Source organism: Agrilus planipennis, unplaced genomic scaffold, assembly GCF_000699045.2.
Source record: "Agrilus planipennis isolate EAB-ADULT unplaced genomic scaffold, Apla_2.0 scaffold31, whole genome shotgun sequence".
In the NCBI taxonomy this organism is placed as follows: Eukaryota; Metazoa; Arthropoda; class Insecta; order Coleoptera; family Buprestidae; genus Agrilus; species Agrilus planipennis.
This window is the reverse complement of record NW_020439053.1, coordinates 435,547-454,792: the sequence shown is the minus strand read 5'-3', so window position 1 is coordinate 454,792 and position 19,246 is coordinate 435,547. Positions and strand designations below refer to the sequence as shown.

The following is a 19,246-nucleotide window of genomic DNA, read 5'->3' as shown; positions in this document are numbered from 1 at the left end:
TGGGTATCACCAAGAAATTATTTGTCGGGTCTAGTAAACCTTCTTACCCTCAAAACGAATTATAATTTTATCGATTGTTGTAAAACTTTAGGTTGACCAATGCACAGATGACAATCTTTTGTGATATTCCGCTTATAAATTTTATTTACAAAAATATCCGTTGTATTTGAATCGATGAGATTGGAAAGTGAGACTCCAGTTTCGAAGTAAAGTTTACCGAGCTAATTATAAGGGTTACTTACTGTACGGTTTCTGTATAAAAATCTTCATTTTAGTGTTTACTTTCACTTTTAAAAATTCTGGCTGCGTCAGATCCCTACAGATTTAGTTTCCTTTTCATTTTCACGCTTTTATTATTACCACTGAGGGTTTTCCGAACAAATGAAGGCCAGCAATCTCTTCCAGTTTAATGAAAATACCATATCAGTTAAATTAGTCAATACTATTCTGATAGTGAACAATATTTTATTGGACTACTGTTACTGTTTCTATCATAAATAATTTCATGTATTGCCCGTAAGAAAATACCTAAATAATAATAAATGTTAGACGTTTCTACTATCTGAAAACGGTCTTTTCCTTCTATTAGCTGCGTTTGCAGAATATTGGACTTCAAAATTTAATCCAATTGATATCGTTTTCATTTAATTAATGCGCATTTAATGATTTCTAAGCAAATTACTTACTTTAAATAAGTACAAACGGATTAATTAATTTTTAAGTTATTTGTACCCCCGGGTTTTTTATTAATGTAGGCAGTAATATAAATACGTAAAAACAGTATCAGTTTTTTTTTAAATTAGTGAAAAACCCGAGGTCATTAACCCAAGAATTACGTACGTTCTTATGCACATATGTCCTAGATTCCCGTAAGAGTAATTTGCCAATTGTAACTTCTGTTTTGCGTGCGTTTGACTTTTTTTTCGCAATTTAGTAATCCGTGCATTTTTTGCAAGGTAGTCAACGTAGAAGTTGAATGATCGGTTTCGAAATGTATTTATTTAGAATGTACCAGTTAGAATATAGAAATTTAAATGGGCTATATAAACAAATTACCAATTGGTACAAACAAAAGAAAATTTAACTTATAGATGAACTTAATACAAAAAATTTATAAAATAACTCCGGATTGGGTCTACCTATACTTCCTGTAAATAAATCTAAATCTCATAATTTCCGCAGGTACCTACTCTTTTAACTGTGCTTGACATAAAAATGGTTCAAAAGATCTTTTTCCTTAATATTGATTTCCTGTAGATCATGGTAAATATCATGTAGATACTAGATATATACATATACAGTAGGACTTAATTATTACGAACACGGTTTATAGCAAATGCCTGGTTTTAGCAAATGAAATTTCAAGAACAAAATTACATTTCATTAAAACACGTCTTATACATGCTTGGATATAACGAACGATCGATTTTAACGAAAGTTAAGCCTGATCGGTTATAGCAAAAATATATTTCTTTGCACGATCGACCTTACTAATTTTGAAGCTACGAGACATTATGGTGTGCTAATAAATGCGTATAATCCAAAATTTTTAGAAAATGGTTGGAGACGTTTTACTTATTAGATAAACCCAAAGCTAAAGAAACTATAGATTCAATTTTTTTTCTTATTATGATGTGTAAAAGATCAGAAACAAAATGGGGTTATAAATATTTTGATATAAAATGATTGATGCTGATTTTGCTTCAATAAAATTATTAGCATCAGTGTTTTTTTTTCAATTAAAAAGGGTGACAAAGGCAAATAAGAAAGCATACAGAACAGTGGTTCCTAACTTTTTAATATTGTTACCCCTGTGACCTATTAAGAAAACTGATTTTACCCTGACCTTAAAATGTTGTCAATACAATAAAACACAAGCAAATACAAATATCTTTAATAATCACAAATTGCACATCAGTCTTACATTTTATATACCTACACAATAAATTAAGCAAAAATAGTTAGTGTGATGGTTGGTAATATTTTGCATTGTTCAAGTTTTTTTATGCTTTTAATTTCGCTTAAAGCGCATCCTAAGTCATGTTCCATATTTAGAAGGATTCTGGTCTTTGTTGTCAGTGTAACCAAAGTTAAAAAACCACTCTCACATGTATAGGTGCTGGCAAAGAGTATTAGCATTTTTAGCTAGAGCAGGATATTCGGCACCAGCTTTTCGCCAAATTTTTCTAAGATCATAATTTTGAAATTCTACTCTTTGTAATTAGTAGTATTCTGACGTGGTCCAAAATATTGCGCTAGGTCGTCGTTTTTAATAATGTTATTATTAGTAGTAAATCGTCTTAATATCTAAGAACTAGACTGACGACTATCCATATCCGGAAAATATTGCTTCAGTGAGTTTCTTGCTACAGATAAATGCCGAACCATAGAATTTTCAAATGTGATCTTGTTTTTTCAGTATTTACCAATTGTGCATACCGTTGTATAAACATCGACACATCTACAATTTTATATTTTTACTATCTAGCTACGGATTTTAGGTCTTAATTATTAGGTTCTTTATTACCCCCACAGAATAATTAATTTACCCCCGCGGGGATAATTACCACCAGGTTCGGAATCGCTGATTTAGAAGAATTATTTGTTGCTGTAGAAACAGACAAATACGAATCATACTTTATCTTCGCAGCTGGTGATATAGTGCGAATACCACTATTAGTTTAATATTTAAAAAATGGCAAATGCCTGCATTTTGCGTTTAGCATTTTAAATACAAAAGGGAAATCTATTTTGCATTTTCCATTTGAAATAACAAATCAAACAAATATCTGCATTTTCTATTTAAATACTTTTAAAAAACGAATTTGCACACCTCTACCTTTAACGAACATCCGGCTATAACGAAGAAAATTCTTACTGTTTTAGTTTATGATTTTATTTCGGCTGCATAACAGATCGAATGTTAGGTAAAAATATATGAAATAAAATTTTAAGTTAAAAGTTAAGTAATTCGAGTTACCTACGTCGTTTCTATTTACAGGGTACATATTTTTCGTGCTGTATTATCGAAGGAACTGGAGAGATAGGAATTCTATAAACAATTTTTTATTTCTTATTAGTCTTTTTTCTTACAAACTGGCCACGAATTATGTTCTATGACACGAAGAGCATCGAATATCCGTCTTCTATCGTAACAATAATAACGTAGTAGGATATTAAACGTGCCGTTTTTCCTATTTTGCATGGATTATTATATGCTGACGCTATTTCCCTTCTGGGGGGTGGTGTCTTGTTTCAAGCTGGACTGTAACAGCTACGGCACAACTGCACGCCAGAAATGCAAAGTCAGCAAACTACCACGACGTGGCGATGTCACCTTGTTTTCTCTTTCCTTCTTCTTTCCAATTCCGAGCCAGTGGCGTTTGGAAACAATGAAAAAATTGTAAGGCTCTTTTTAAAATACGTTAGAGCTTTTTATACTATCAACGTGATTCATTCTTTTTTCCTTTGATTCTGATTTAATAAGTATTCACATTCTTATGAATTCAGTCGTCCTGCAAAAGGATAGTTTTGTGACTAGATATAACCCTTGTAATTCCTTCTATCTGTCTAACTGTCCCAATTATATTAGATGAAATTTATCGGGGTTCATGATGTAGTTGAAATTAATCCCTATTGTGTTAAAATTACTTAAATTCTTGGAAAATAGAAGTAAAATCTAATCAGCACATGTACATAGTATACAGGGTGAGTCGTTTATTTTGAGACAATGGAATATCTTAATTTTATAGTGTAGGAATATCTTTGAAAGGGAATTGAGCTGGTGACCTTCAATGTGACCTATACCATAGCCTTGGATGTCGTTTGCAAGGCAAATAATTTTTTTAATGAGAATGAGTAGGTATTTTTGATCACACAATTAACAGAGGGAAAAATTTTGTAGGCCGAAACACTCTTGAAGTTGATTTGATCTTAATTTTTCAATACGTATCTATTTACGGAAATATGAGATTAATCAAATATCAAAAAATTTTAGACAAAAGTTGCTTTAAAGGAACAAACGACTGGTAAGTATGACTTCGACCTTGACCTTATAAACAGATACTGTATTGAAAAGTTCAAGAAAGTCGATTTTATTGATATTTCCGATTTAAACATTTCCCACCCTTTCCATTTTTGAAATTCATAATATGCATTCCCATTAAAAAAAATAATTGATCTTATAAGATGGACTGTTGGACCCAAGAAAAGTTAGTGTTTACCATCCTAAATCGGTCAGTCACTTTATACATTCAACTAAAGATTTTTCAGCGGGATTTACGTTATTTATGAGTCACAAATAATTTCTAAAAAGATCATAACATCAACTGAATGGCTACAAAAGTTGCAGAAATTCAAAGGTCACGAAAACCTGCTATCGACTTTACGTTAATTGTGATTGTTATAACATTTTCTCGTGAGATAAATATACATAGAAAGAGTACTGTACAAAATTTACATAGAACCAATCATTTTCGAGTTTCCAGTCGGTTTTATGGATTTTGTGACTCCATAATAAAGAGAACCCTACTGAAAAATCTTTAGTTGGATTTTGCTTGAGGTTTAGACCTATTTTTAAATAAAATCTCTAGGAAATAAAAGTATTATTACTGTTACACTTCTATTGACACGGGCTTAATCGGGTTTGTTCATTTTTTTGGGTTTCCTTAGCCACAATACTTTTAATTAAGTTTATACAGGACGACTTAATACTACGTCACGCCGCAAGAGGGGAGCGAGTCTTGGGGGTTGCGTAAAGTAGTCTTACAATGGAAGGGGGTTGATCTCTAGGTAACTGGAGTTTGCATAGTTATACTTACAAAAACATAGAAATATTAGTGTAAATTGTTAGGGGGCGGTATACGATATGACCTGTGTGATGCAACGTAAGGGGATGGAGGTTCAAAAAGCGGTCTCATAAACTTTGGCTCACCATCAGTTTGTAAACCCCGACACAAAAAAGGGATGTTAGCGTTATAAGTTTATCTGTCTGTGACATCGCAGCTCCTAAACTAACGAACAGATTTTGATTTATTTTTTTTTGTTTGAATGGTGACTTGATCGAGAGTAAAATAATTCGAAGTGGAAACTGCCAGACGCGATCTTTTTGGATCTCATCAGCGCGTCGCAGGCAACTCCGACAGAACACAGACCAACTTTTACCTGCTGTCTTAACAGCGCGTTTCATAAAATACCACAAATGGCGTGGTGAACGCCATCTGTAGTACGATGCTACATTTTAGGATTACGTATGCTCCAACAAGGTCCATTTAAATATATGGATATCTACTTGCTGAAACGAATCCCGGCGTAGCTCACCTCAACGTGATAGGCACGTTACCATAATCGAATAAAATAATTCGAAGGGGTCTGTATTCTGTCGAAACTGCCAGACGCGGATCGCGATTTCGATCTTTTTGGATCTCATCAGCGCTCCGTAGGCAGCTCCGGTAGAACACAGACCAACTTTTACCTGCTGCTTCTTGATCGAGAGTATTTTTAGCTATGATATATTGCAATCAAGTAATCATGGTGTCGGAGGTTTAATAAATTTCTAATTTAAGGTTTATGGTTTCTAAAAGGCCTCACGCCACTGGGTGAAATTCATCAGCAGCCTGTTCCCAGAGCACGGAAGCGAGAAAAATTATCTTAGTCCTCCGTGGGCAACGCTGATAATAAACGAAAGCGTTGTTAACAATTGCAACATTGTTATTAAAAGGATATCTGTCACGTATTTGTTTATTATTGATTTCTTTTCTATCAGTTGGAAAGTATGGAGCACGTTTCTATTTTAATAAGTGGCGATATTGTGGATTGTACTACATGTCATACTTAATATCTTAAATGTAAGTACTAGTAATTGATAACTCTACTTGAACAAAATCATTACTCAGTACATACAAGTATGACTTCGTTTCTTATTGATACAATGTACAGATGTTGCGAATTACATTATTATACATAGGTACACACTTTGTTTGTAAAAAAATAGAAAAAATTGTAGTAAACACATTCATAAAACGGATGAAATAAAAATAATGGAACATTATTAATCAAATGTGACAAATTTATTTCTTGTATCAACCTTTATGAAAAAAATATTTCCAAAAATAGCACCCTAATAAAAGCTTAAACAGTATCAACAGTTTAGGAAATTTTTATTAACAAGGAACGCAAATGTGAAAATGCATAATAGCCAAATATACTTTGTCAATCAGGCCTATCCGAAAATATTGCCTGCTTCTCTAAAAACTGTTCTAAACTAATCGAACCCTTAGAATCCCTTAACACTTTTCAAATGCTTTAAATTTTATTTATTGAACTTGTATTACTTTCTTATTTATATGAAGGTAAGGGTGAAGGTATTCGTACGAATTACCCAACACCTGTTACATCGTATTTTTCAAAAAGATGATGTCGCCCTTTGACGATTGGATTTTATTAAATATCTTTCTGTTTGATTCTCAATTTACCTTTATTGTATCTATATAAAACATCAGAATTCCATTTTTTACTGTTTTTAGTATTTCTTGTTTAAGTAGAAGTACAAGAACGGATTAAGTTCGTATTCAGTAATTCGTGATTTCGATCTTCCTTGTCGTAATCTACTGACATTTTCTGCGGACTGAAGTATTTCAAATGCAAGATTTACTGCTAAAGTATCTACAGGTTATAAAAGAAGGTAATATTGTACTCCAATTTTTTGTGGTAGATCCGATAATAAAAATATGAATAAAAACCATGATTTCTGTTGTCCCAATGTGTTATTTCAAATCCAAAAATGCATAAAATGTATTCATTTGCATTTTGCTTACGAAACCTTTTTCACAAACATTTAATAGAAGTAAAGGATTTTTTGCACCCTGATTGCATGAACGGTGCCACCTCAAGTTCCTAGAAAGCACTCCATCCCTATTTTCAATTTATCGTTTATTATTTATTATTTATCACACCATTGTCTACAAATTACTTAAATTCTTCAGAAATATCATTTCTTAGGGTTCCGTATGAAAAAGCAAAGCTTCCTGTATGTACTGAGCATACGTTTATCACAAAAAGCTCTATATTTTATGTCAGTAACGATAAGAGGTATGCAGTTGAAATTTTCACAGATTATGTGTTGTTGTAGCATTAACAATGGCAAATAATTAACAACAAATTGTTCTGATTTTATTTTTACTATCCTTTAATTAAAAGACTGCATTAATCGAGAAATCTATTGCTTCAAATAAAAAAAAATCAACTTACATAAATATATCATCATCACAAGGAAGACTGGTTCGATACTCACCTCCATCCCTTCTTAGATAGTTGGTAGCACACCTTCTTAGGCATGAAGGTCTAGTCAGAGACATATTAGAGGCAGAAATGGGAGTTAGGAGGGGTAGAGGTAGACTTAGATAAGAATACTGTTCGCAAATAGTTAAGGATGTGGGTTGATCCAGTTTTAGGGAAATGCGAAGATTACCTCAGTATAGGAGAGAGTAGAGGTGAGTGTCCAACCAGTCTTAGGACTGACGACCTTATGATGATGAAGATAAGTGAATGTAGGGGTAGAGCTAATATAAAAGATGCAGATAACCCAGGATGGAAAAAAAATAAATGAAGATTGTTAAAAGTGGATATTTAAAGTTCGACACTGCAAGTGTGTAGTATGTGAGGCGGAAAAGCAAAAGGTAGAAATGTTTGAGATATGGCATCATAGGAAAAGGAAAATACAATAGTAGGATACATTCTAAGGCACGAAAGGCTACTTTCATATATTTGAAACACAAAAAGTAGTAAAAAGGAGCAGAAGATCTAGATTGGATGACTGTTCTCAAATAGTGCAGAACAATGCTAGACCTGTATATGGACTTTTTGGGCTACAGCCTAGGGCACCGTAAATATAAAGGACCTCTGGCTCCCTTTGAAGACAGTGAATAATATTATTTTGAATTTAGAAAATAATAAATGATATTATTCCTTTTTAATTTATATACCTAACAGAAATTGTCATATCTTTTTTCCTATCATTAAAGAAATTACTTAATCAAGTAAGTCCCAAAGGACTATTACCTCAGGGTCCCTCATATTCTCGGTCCTCCCTTGGAACAGTATGTGGGATATTGAAGTTTTCTGAAAATCCGGAGATTGCTTCAGGATAAGAACGAGTATAGGTGTTTGTGTGAACTGCCTCTGGACTGGCGTAATGATAGAAAAACAAAAATGAAGCATCGAAACAAAATTATAATAACGACCAAGTATGATACTCAAGAAAGCATTTTGCTTTTAGTAAATCATATCTATCAAGTAGAATACAATAATAACATTACAATGATTACTCAAGCTAGTACGTATGTAAGACAACAGTAATAAGGAAAATACTAGTGAAACACATAAATTAAGTGCAAGTATTTTCTTTATTATGACTAATCTGTTCAACATATATGTAGGTTTGTTTTGGTGTTTTAGTTCATTATTATACTATGTAAACTAAATTAAAAGACAGATACTATCTAGTTCTTTTAATGAGTCACCTCTTCATCAGAAGAAACAAAAGGCAGTTTTTGGATCATAATGAGAGTGACGTCAGGACAGGTAGAATGGGGAAGGTCGGGTCAGTGCTGACTATTGTCCAATTGCGTCCCGGTGCCGTCACTATTGGCGCTTTGCGTCGCGACGGCGCACGTATATCGCTGACGCCCAAAAAGCGCCCGCTCTCGCCGTCGGTGTAGCTCACCTGAACTTTCACTTACCCCGTTTGCTGATAATGCGGATTACTACTGTGGCGCGTCGTCGTGGCACACTCTGATGGCCTGGAAGTCTTGGGGGTTGATAGCGTCGGTGACGACGTCATCACAATCCTTCACCGTGAAACCGAAACTGGACGATTGACCTAAAGATTGGGGTTTCTTTCAAAGAGCTGACGAACCATTTTTTCCATCAGCTGAATTTCTGCCCGATCAGCATCAGCTGCTACTGCTGCGAGAGAGTTCAATCGAACTCGCTTATATCGTACACATGAGTTATCTGTCATTTCATGCAAAATGTACCATTTTGGAACCGTTTCCATTTTGCTTTTAAAAATCTGAGTAAAAGAATAATAATAATACAAAGATATGGTGGTACAATAGAGACAAACGATATTATTGAAAACATATTTGTGTTTCTTTGACGTTTCGCTTGAATTTCCGAACCCTAATCATGCCAGGGTGCTAGAAAATTTTATATATGTATACAATTTTATATCATATAACTACAGCAAAACTTTTGAAGTCGTCGGTCTAATCCCAACTGCTCTCATTGTCTAATATAGAATTGTATAGAAAATTTTTTATAATCCTGTCAGAGGAAGTCTGTACGAAACGTCGTAGAAATGCAGACATATTGTACTCGTTACTACTCTACATATAATAATTCAAGTTTTAATGAAGTTACTTTACTGATCAGATAAAAAATGTACGAATTTAGTTGAAAACCTCGACACACCTAAGCTGATTTATTGATTGAAAGAAATTATTCAAATAATTTATTTAATCCATTAGATGAATTTGTACTATAATACAAAGATAATTGCCCCATGTTTCAGAAAGTTTCATTTGGTTAAACCTAAATAACAATTTAGTTATTAATAGTCTATATAGTTAATTTTTTTACAAAATAAAATAAAAACTTTTCTCTAAATGAAATATCATTAGTGAGAGTTTTGTTTTAATCGGTAGGTGAATCAATTCATCATATTATATCATCATATTGTCTTGAAATATTATTTATTTCGACATTATAATGAGGATTGAGGAACTTTTTACTGTAATGTGGCAGGCAAAACAATTTCTTATATTTGCAAAGACTTCGTTCATTTTCTGATTTGAGACTATATCATCGCCTTTTTTTCTACAGGGTGCTACAAAAAATACTACATATATACGTGCCCCCCTTCTTCTGTAAATACCATTGAAATGGTAAATACTCCCAAAGCTGCCAAGCTGGCTGATAATCTAACAGCTAATACTAAAGTATAAACTATAAACTACTAATAGGTTATAAACAGAAAAATATGAAATATCACAGGAATAAAGATAAACTCATTCCTTATTATAAACACTGTCAAAAGACAATCAAATAACTGTTTTGCAGGATAATGACCTTTATATATTCAGTAAATAAATGAATATCTAGTTTTATTTAAGATCAAGTAAATACTTCAATGAAGTCAGTTAGGATACAGATAGGATTACTACCTATATGAAAAAAGTTACATTTGAATAATTTTATTTTGAAAATGTAGATATTGTCAAATAGTATAACATGCGATTGTCTTTCGACAACTATTGGATCAAACTTGAGATAATTAACATTTCCACATTGCAAACAATAAATAGGAATCAGTTTTTCAATAACAGAGTCTCATCGTCATATTTCGCTTTCACAACGTGTTTGTATGTTGTATAGCTTTTTTAACTCAAAATTTTAATTCACAATAGGTACTCTGTTTTGAAATTTGGATGTGTTATTTACTGTTTCCATGTTGCACAAAATATTTTGTTGCATGCCTACAAATAAAAACTGTAAACCATCAAAAGGCAACTTAGTAATATTTTTAGTAAATAATTTGCAAAAAAACAAAATGCCCTATTTAATTTATAGGACTAAAGGCAATTCCTACTAAAAACCCTTTCAATGTTCTCTGAAATTTTACGAAATGTCCTGTCACCGATCTACAAGATTTACAGTTTTTCAAGGATCACTCCATCCTGAAAACAAAAAATATAGCAGACGCATTTAACTATTTTCATAAGTTTTCATATTCGAAAACTCGACTAAAATTTATAAGCGGCATACCCCATATAGCGTGCGGGCCTCATATGGCTAATTAGGAGCATACCGATAAAGGGATTTCCCCGTAGATTCCTCAAGAAAATCCCACCATGATACTAAAATGAGGATTGCCTTATGGGTTTTTCATATGGGTCTTAAGGGGCAAGCCTATAACATATATAAACTTAAATTAAATCTACCTTATGGGGCTCGATGAGGTAAATCCGTTTTAAAATACTCTCGGTAAAATGAAAAAACTTAATAATAATCTCCTTGCCCAATTATATCGTCGTTTCAATGAAATCTTTTACATTTGCAACGAACCAACAAGTGTACATATTCTGATATTGTTATTATAAAACAACTGAAACCATACGCATCATGAAATGATTACAATTTAAAGTATTATTGACTACAAAACAGCTAAATAACACAATCTTACTTGAGAGCAAACAAATTTTACAAATAAGTTATATACATATATAATGTATTTTTTTCATTACTAATAAAGTTCATTTTTCCAAAAGTTTTTAATGGAGTAGCAATAATTTTTCCGTGCTGGGGTCGCATGCGGCATTCCTGATGATGGCCAAATGCGGCAAGGCGTTATATGCCCCTTCCTTGCCCTAGGGGACAACCTCATGGTGCCCTCAAGAAGTAGTGTGGTTACCCACTTAGGGACCCTACCTGCAGCCCCTCAAAATTCTAGTCAGGAAAGTGTATCATAATCATATACTAATGTGAATCCTATGGTCGCACAAGTGTGTTGGTACCTTTTGTACCCGAAGTAGAGCCGATCCTGGGGTCCTGTAATGGAATGGGAATATTGATTGCATTTATCTCAGCAAGAGGTGGTAGAAATTCGTTAAATTTTATTAAAACATGACACATACTGACAGGAAATAAATATGCCAGGTAGTGTAAGTTAATTAATCTATAAAATAAAACTCATGCAAACAATTAAAAAATTATTCATTCTACTGTTCACTTTAACTCAAATCTCATAAGCGTGTATACGATTTTGAATGCAATAGAAAACTGAAATAAAATATTACATTAAACGTTAAAAACATTTTAACTTACTGCATACTGTTTCATTTTACTTATTATTAGATACAGGAATATAAAATAATGATAGGGTTTTTACATTACTGACCAAAAATGTGACTACATAATTTATTCGAAGTTTTTGAGGAAGCTATACTAAAAGTAGACAAAGTTTAGCATAATATCAAGATCCTTCCTTTATTATCTACATACGTATATTTAAACATTAACAAGCGCTCTATTTTTATGGTATTTCTGTAATATTTAATCACAATTATAAATAAGTTCGTGATAACGTCAACGCCCGTCGGCATGAACGTCTGCTGCATTTATTACGATTAAAATAATAGGATCAGTAATCACGAACATTAGACATTAAATATAGACATTTACTGTAAATTCCTAGCACACGTACCTATTACGTATTCTTTAATGCAAACAATTTTTAATCAAATAAAGAAACATAATCAGACATATTATATTGTGCTGTATGTGTCTTATCGGAATTCAGGCTTTTTATACAATTTCTAGAAAATTAATAAATCAAAGTTAGTTCATTGCTTAATCTTTATTGTGTACAGGATTTATCCTATTACAATGTTATTTTTTACTCATAGTTACAACGTTTATCTTAACTCATGGACTTTCTGGTTGTGACTGATGTTTAACTTTTAATCTTATATAATAATAATGATCATAAAAACTAGTCTGTACATAACTTATACATAATTTGATATCAATCATCTAGGACTGAAGATCTTAATCTAACGCAATTTGTAATATAAAAAAAAAAACGAAGATTTGATGTGGTTTTGGTCGTAGACCCATAGGGTTTTTGGGAATTCATTAGAATTTGAATTTTGTTTTCTTAGAGGTTCATACAAGTAGCAATAATTTATCAGGTGTTCCAATGTTTCGTACACTCAGAAAAATGCTGTAGGAAAAATTACTATAACGTTGTAGAGGTCGTTTTGTAGAAAATGCGACTAAAGTTTGTAGTAAGGTTAACTAACGGTAAACTTAAATTTGACTATAAAATTGTAGTGGTAAATTGTAGGAGAAATATCGACAGGGGCTCAGGCAAATTTCTTACAATTTGAATGAAATGTTTACGACAACAACTTTGTGAATTTCATTATAAATTGTAGAAAGGTTAAACAAATTTTGTAGAAAATATAAGGAAAACATTAGCAATTTTTATCAAATATTTATTGCGTTTCAGTTTTTTGTTCTGACTCAGTGCAAACATATCTAGAACCGTAGTAGGGTGTGATCTCGTATGTTATATTCAGAGACATATTAGAGGCAGAAACAGGAGTTAGGAGGGCTAGAGGTAGACCTAGGTTAGATTACTGTTCGCAAATAGTAAAGGATGTGGGATGTTCTAGTTTTAGGGAAATGCGAAGATTAGCTCAGTATAGGAAAGAGTGGAGGTACTTGTCCAACCAGTCTTGGGACTGACGACCTTGTGATGATGATGATGATAAAATGCGGGGTTTCGTCCAGTTATTTAAGATAAAAACTAGGATTGATTTTAAGCAAGAAGTATGATGTTTTTTGTCTGTTTGCTTATGATTTTTCAGATTCCACCAACTGGAGTCAACGCAAAATTCTTTTTTAATGTACTTTTTGGACTTAGTTAGTTAGAGACATTTAAGACGTAGAAACAGGAGCTAGGAGCAGGAGAGGTAGACCTAGATTAGATTACTGTCTATAAATAGTTAAGGTATGGAATGTTTTAATTTTATGGAAATGCGAAGATTAGCTCAGGAAAGAGTGAAGGTGCGTATCCAACCAGTCTCAGGACTGACATCCTTCATCATCATTGTCATTATCATTATCATCATCAGCCTCTGACTCCCTTTCTAATATTTACTTCTCTACGTTGCTGCTCCACCTATATAACTGCCTATTGCTTTTTATACCATTTAAGTATCACTCTTCTATCTCTCTAACTCGTCCCTACATTTTTAAGTATATTTAACATCTTGTCCCATTCAACATTGTCAAAAGCTCTTTCTAAATCTACAAATCCTATGTACGCCCTGCTTCCATTTTCTGTCGTTATCTATATTGTTACCCATAAAGCTAGAATGACCTCCCGCGTTCCTCTAAACCCACTCGCGCCTCTCTTTTTAGGTATCGTTACTACCACGTTCCATTTATAATTCTCCGGGAACAAACGATCTCTGACCTCTTGTCCTGCATGTTTTAAAATTCCCACCTGTATCCTATCTATACTTGGTGCCTTATTATTCTTTAGGTTTTTTAATGCTACATCGAACTCTTCTCCCATTATGGGATAACCTAGTTCATCTATCTCCACACTATCTTCCTTCTCTAATATATCTTCTAACTCATGACCTGCCTATAGGTTCACTAAGTATTCTTTCCACCTTTTCCTCATTTTTCATCAAAATGATCCCTAACTCGTTTCTCATATTATTACTACTGTACCCTACTTCTCTAAAATTCCTTTTAATTCGCCTGTATGATTATGCACAACGGCTAGCCCAAGGCGGAATTCAACTGGCGTCAGAGTCCTTTCGAATTTGGGCATTTATCTTTGACCCCGTCATTACTAATAGCAATCCATTTCACACACAAAAATATCATAAACAATAGTGAAAATGAAAGACATTCTTTGTTGTATATATTGTTTATGTTCAATTAATACCGCGGCACCCGCATGAGAAACGAAAAATTAATTATAATCATTATAGAATGAGGATTACAAAATAATGAATAAAACTATAGATTCCTTCTATCTGAATCGGATAGTTTTATAAAATGCTAATTAAACAATAAATTATTTGTAAAAAAGGTGCCTGCAGATTTGGTTACCTTGATTAGAATCTGGTGTATGAGTCAAGATGATCTTCTCGTACTCTCAGTGATTGATTATATAACCAAATCTTCTAATCTGTATTTTCATATAAATAAAATTGAAGTGTCTATCTGAATAATAACAGAATAACTGCGTTTTTTAAGTTTATATGGTTATTTGAATGCTATTAAGACCATTAAAAACTATTTGTCTGGCTGTCTGTACCGATTTCGATGAAACTTTGCAGATATGAGTAGATCTCCTCTTTTTCATTAATTTAGACTATTTATTAATTATAACAATTGTATCGTCTATGATCTCAAATGTATGTTATACAAGATGAAAATTGCTGAATTCTTAAATGATCAGTGGGAAACCAGGTGGAAGAACGAATACATGATGTTGACGTAGTTTTCTTTTGAATAGTTATACCTTTTATAAACAATTAGAAATAGTATCATGTGGATGCACCCGAGATAAAAATGTTCAGTCTCTCAGAGTCTCTGAAAGCGAGACTCGAGTCTCCGTCTCTCATCGAGTCTCTCTGGTGGCGCTGAGAGAGACTGTCGAGAGACTGTCAAAAAAACTGTCTAGGGTCTCTGAACGAGAGACTCGAGTCGCTCATAGAGAGATCCTCATTTCGTATCCAGTCTTTGAACGAGAGACTCGAATTTCTCAATTTTTTAGTTTTATTCATTCAGTCTCTCTGTGAGAGACTCGAATATCTGAATTTTTGTCGTTCGAGTCTCTCATACAGAGACTGTCAGAGACCCATAAAAACAACTAGGCAATAACTGAGAGACTGTGAGAGACGCTCTCAGAGACTCTGAAAGACTCTGAGAGACTGGAGAGAGACTGAAAATTTTTGTCTAGGATGAAGTCGCGAATCAAAGCTTGTCATATATAAGGAAATCCTAAATTTCATATTAGAAAGGGGGTAGAAACCTAGGACGAGTTTAAGCACCCAAAAGGTTTCATCTTCAGTTCGAAACCATCAAGTTACGTCTTCAATTAGCAACAGTATCAAATATCTACGTATATATTTACATATTCGTATAAATATCACAAGTAAAATAAATAAAATTTTAGGGAAAGGAATAAGTCGTCGCACATTTAATAAAGCATAGACCTTGAGATGTGCGAGCGAGACTCATATCCTGACAAGGATCTGATAAGGATAAGTTATTCGGCAGTAGGGTGGTCCATACACTTCATTGGTCAGATGTATATGAACAAATTGTGAAAAATTCTAGATGATTTTTAAAATAATTTTGTTTACCCAGTCATTGAGGAAAATTTAAGAAAATAACCGAAATAATCAACAGCACTATGACAGACATTAATATATTAATTTTATCCATAAGTATATTGACTATTACTAACAATAATTAAACAAGTTACCTGTAATTTTATAATTGAAATACTGTAATAAGATATTTATTAATACTAATGAACTTAATAACGAATGAAGTTTCTGAATGGGTTTTAACTTTTTATACTTGAATTCGAATTCCTTGGTTTTAAATAGTGTGTCCTAATATGTCATCTTATTATGTGATAACTAAAAATTGAATTTCAAGAAAAAAATATAAGAAAAAAGTACGTAGCAAAGCTCTAAAAATTATATGTAGTGGAAGTTCGTATTGCTTAAAAATTTTCAATTGCATTAGTCTTGTGAAAAGCAGCTGATGGTAGATAATCAGGTAATATTAAACCTGACCTATTTATATTCCGATTTGAAAAAAGTGGCAATTAAATTCAATTAACCAAAATATAGATCTTATAAAACTAAGTTGTTTTGTTTGTTTCATAAACTATTACTGTAACGTAAACCTTTTAAAGCTCTTATTCTAGCGTGGTACGCGCCTCCACCCAAATACTTTATATTTCCAATTTTATCAATTAAATAATTTTGGTTGGAGACTTTTACTTTATTTCTGAACAACAAAAGAAAAACATAATTTAAATGCTCGTCTATCACTTTATTATGATTTTACTTACCTTTATTATTACTGGGAATTTTTTATTTCTTAATATTCACCAACAATATGTTGAAAAGTGGCCTTTTTATTTTGTGTAATGAATTCCATTACGAAAGAATGAACAAGACTGAAATTAATAATTTAAGGAAATATCGCATTACGTTTAAATAAAATTACGATAATAGAATATCTCCTTCTTTATAAACGTTTTTCAACACAGCCAATAGTTTTAAAATGGCAATTTGTTTGATTAAAGTCTGGTATAAAAGAAAATGATAATAATATGTAATTAATAAAGGACAAAAACCTGTTTCATGTTACACTTATCCTTATTTTTCTTTAATGACCATATTTATTTTGAATATAGCTAATATTTTTTTCGCCCAATTGGAAATAAGAAAAAGATGAACCAAATTTATTAATTGGTGTAAGCATACTCCTATAAATGAGTAGTGCTACATTTAACAAATATAAGTTGTTGTGTATTTTTGAAGAAAGCTTCCGGGTGAAAAAACGACACGTTATTCTAAACCATTATTTATTGACGCTAATATTATTTACATAATAATTTTTAATAACATATTTATATAACGATCGTTTTAAAAACACAACCATTCTGTTAAGTCGAAATGGCAGATGCAACAAAAGGGTCGTAGTTCGAGAGACGAGGTCGAATTGTATAAAAATATACATATACTGAAATGATTGCCCAACGTAGTTACATTACGTTTTTAATTAATGAAGGATATGCAATTGCCCTTTGGGACAGCTTAATACTATAACAAATAACAGAAAAAATTGAGTTTGTAACAGTAACAGACTATAAACAGAGGAAAATAATAGTGCAACAAATCGCGGATCAGTCCACGAAGTGTTATTCATAAGGTACACAAATACACTCAAGTCTCACTTTTCATTATCCTTGCTGTAGTTGTTCCAAAGGAGTGTCTTTCGGAGGGCAAAGAACTACGTCCTTCTGCCCGGAGCGTACTGTCACAGGTAAAATTCCGGAGAATTCTGCCCATCGGAGTTCAGGTGGTGTATTTGCGACCCTTGTAAGTTTTTGTTTAACAATATGATTTTCTGCCTCAAATGGTCACGTTCTTGTATTATGGCTGATAATTCAGTTTTGATCCTCCTCAAATCGTCCTTCAAGCTGCGATTCAACTCTTCCAGATCTTGTCTCTGCTGGACCCGTTTGTGTCGGCAGTTTTGTGCGTAACCACGATTTTTCAGTGTCCTTCGTCTTTGTTTGATCAGATTTATTTCGTCTTTTGGAAGATGCTGGACTCGTTTGTTTAGATCTTTTACTGACAATTTGACAAGGACTTTATCGAGAAGTCCATATTTTTCTTCGAACGGAGATTGCTCGATACTGGAAATGCTATTATGATGCTTACGACTTGGTACTAAATCACTACAAGAACCATACTCGCTTGTTGCACCGCCAAGATGGTGTCCTCGTGGTGGAATTTCACTGCACGGACTGTAATCACTTGAAATCACGCTGGCATGTTGCATTCGATTCGTTAATGATTCACACGAAGAATAATCACTAGTGGTTAAATTACTCGAATGTCTACGTTGGGAAACGAGACTTCCGCCACTACTACAACTTTGAGGTCTTTGGTGCTGATTTTGGATTTGAAGGGTCGGGTGGTTTTCTACACTTAATACAGAAGGGGCATAATCTCGTCGATCCCAGTCGACTGGATTTCCCATACAAGGCATATTTGGACGAAGATCAAGAGGTTGTGGATCTACCCGCATATTCTGAGGAAACCACATAACTTCGTCCATAAATCCAGGGTGTCCATTGTACGGTATCGGAGATTGGCTTGGTGGTGTGTCTGGAGGAGTAGATGGATCATTTATAAACGTCATATTCATCAGTACGGGTTGAGGTGTGTACATGGATTCGTTTGATGGTGAAATCGGAGGAATTCTCCTTTCTTCTGGCCAGGTCCTGGAAAATTTGGCACTGGTTACCTCGTCAGGTATCCACGATTCCGAATCGGCGGTTGCCCGACCTTTTTCTTCCCTTTTGACGGTCACATCTCCGAGATGTTCCAGATCAAAACCCTGGACGTATTCATCAGCAAGATGCTGCTCATTCTGTTCCATCCTCGAAGGTTCGATGGTTCTCGTGCCCAAAGTTTGCTGCATAGGCACTCGCGTTTCGCGGCATATAAAACACTGAAAATTTGAATGAAAATCGATTCGCTTTGATGATACTAGCGAGACGACGCTTTTTCGCGACGACGACGACGGTGAAATAAGTCCTTCTTGTTCAGGCGTCGGACGTCACTACTGCGGACTGCGGCTGGAGGCGGCACTGCTCGAGGACCGCCCTCACATTTTCCGATAGGCCCCATTGACACTACACCGGAAATTTGTTTATACCTCGATGGCCAGTAATAATTTTCCTTTTTTCGCATCGTATCGTTTTCCTTTTTTCTTATCGGAAACTGAAATGGCCTTATTTGAAAAAAAAACGAATTTTCGCAAATAATTACATAATTCGGTGTCGATATCCTCATAACTAGTCGTATATATCCAAGAAAATGTAAACATTTCATTTCAAAGTTTC

At 33.5% G+C, this 19,246-nt stretch overlaps 1 protein-coding gene across 1 annotated transcript; it reads right to left on the bottom strand.

Moving 5' to 3' along the window:
* Window positions 1-17,207: 17,207 nt before the first annotated feature.
* Window positions 17,208-18,934, bottom strand: LOC108732865 (transcription factor MafB). The gene has a single exon (XM_018463862.1). The coding sequence runs from the start codon at window positions 18,820-18,822 to the stop codon at window positions 17,650-17,652; it is 1,173 nt and encodes a 390-aa protein (XP_018319364.1). The 5' UTR covers window positions 18,823-18,934; the 3' UTR covers window positions 17,208-17,649.
* Window positions 18,935-19,246: the final 312 nt, after the last annotated feature.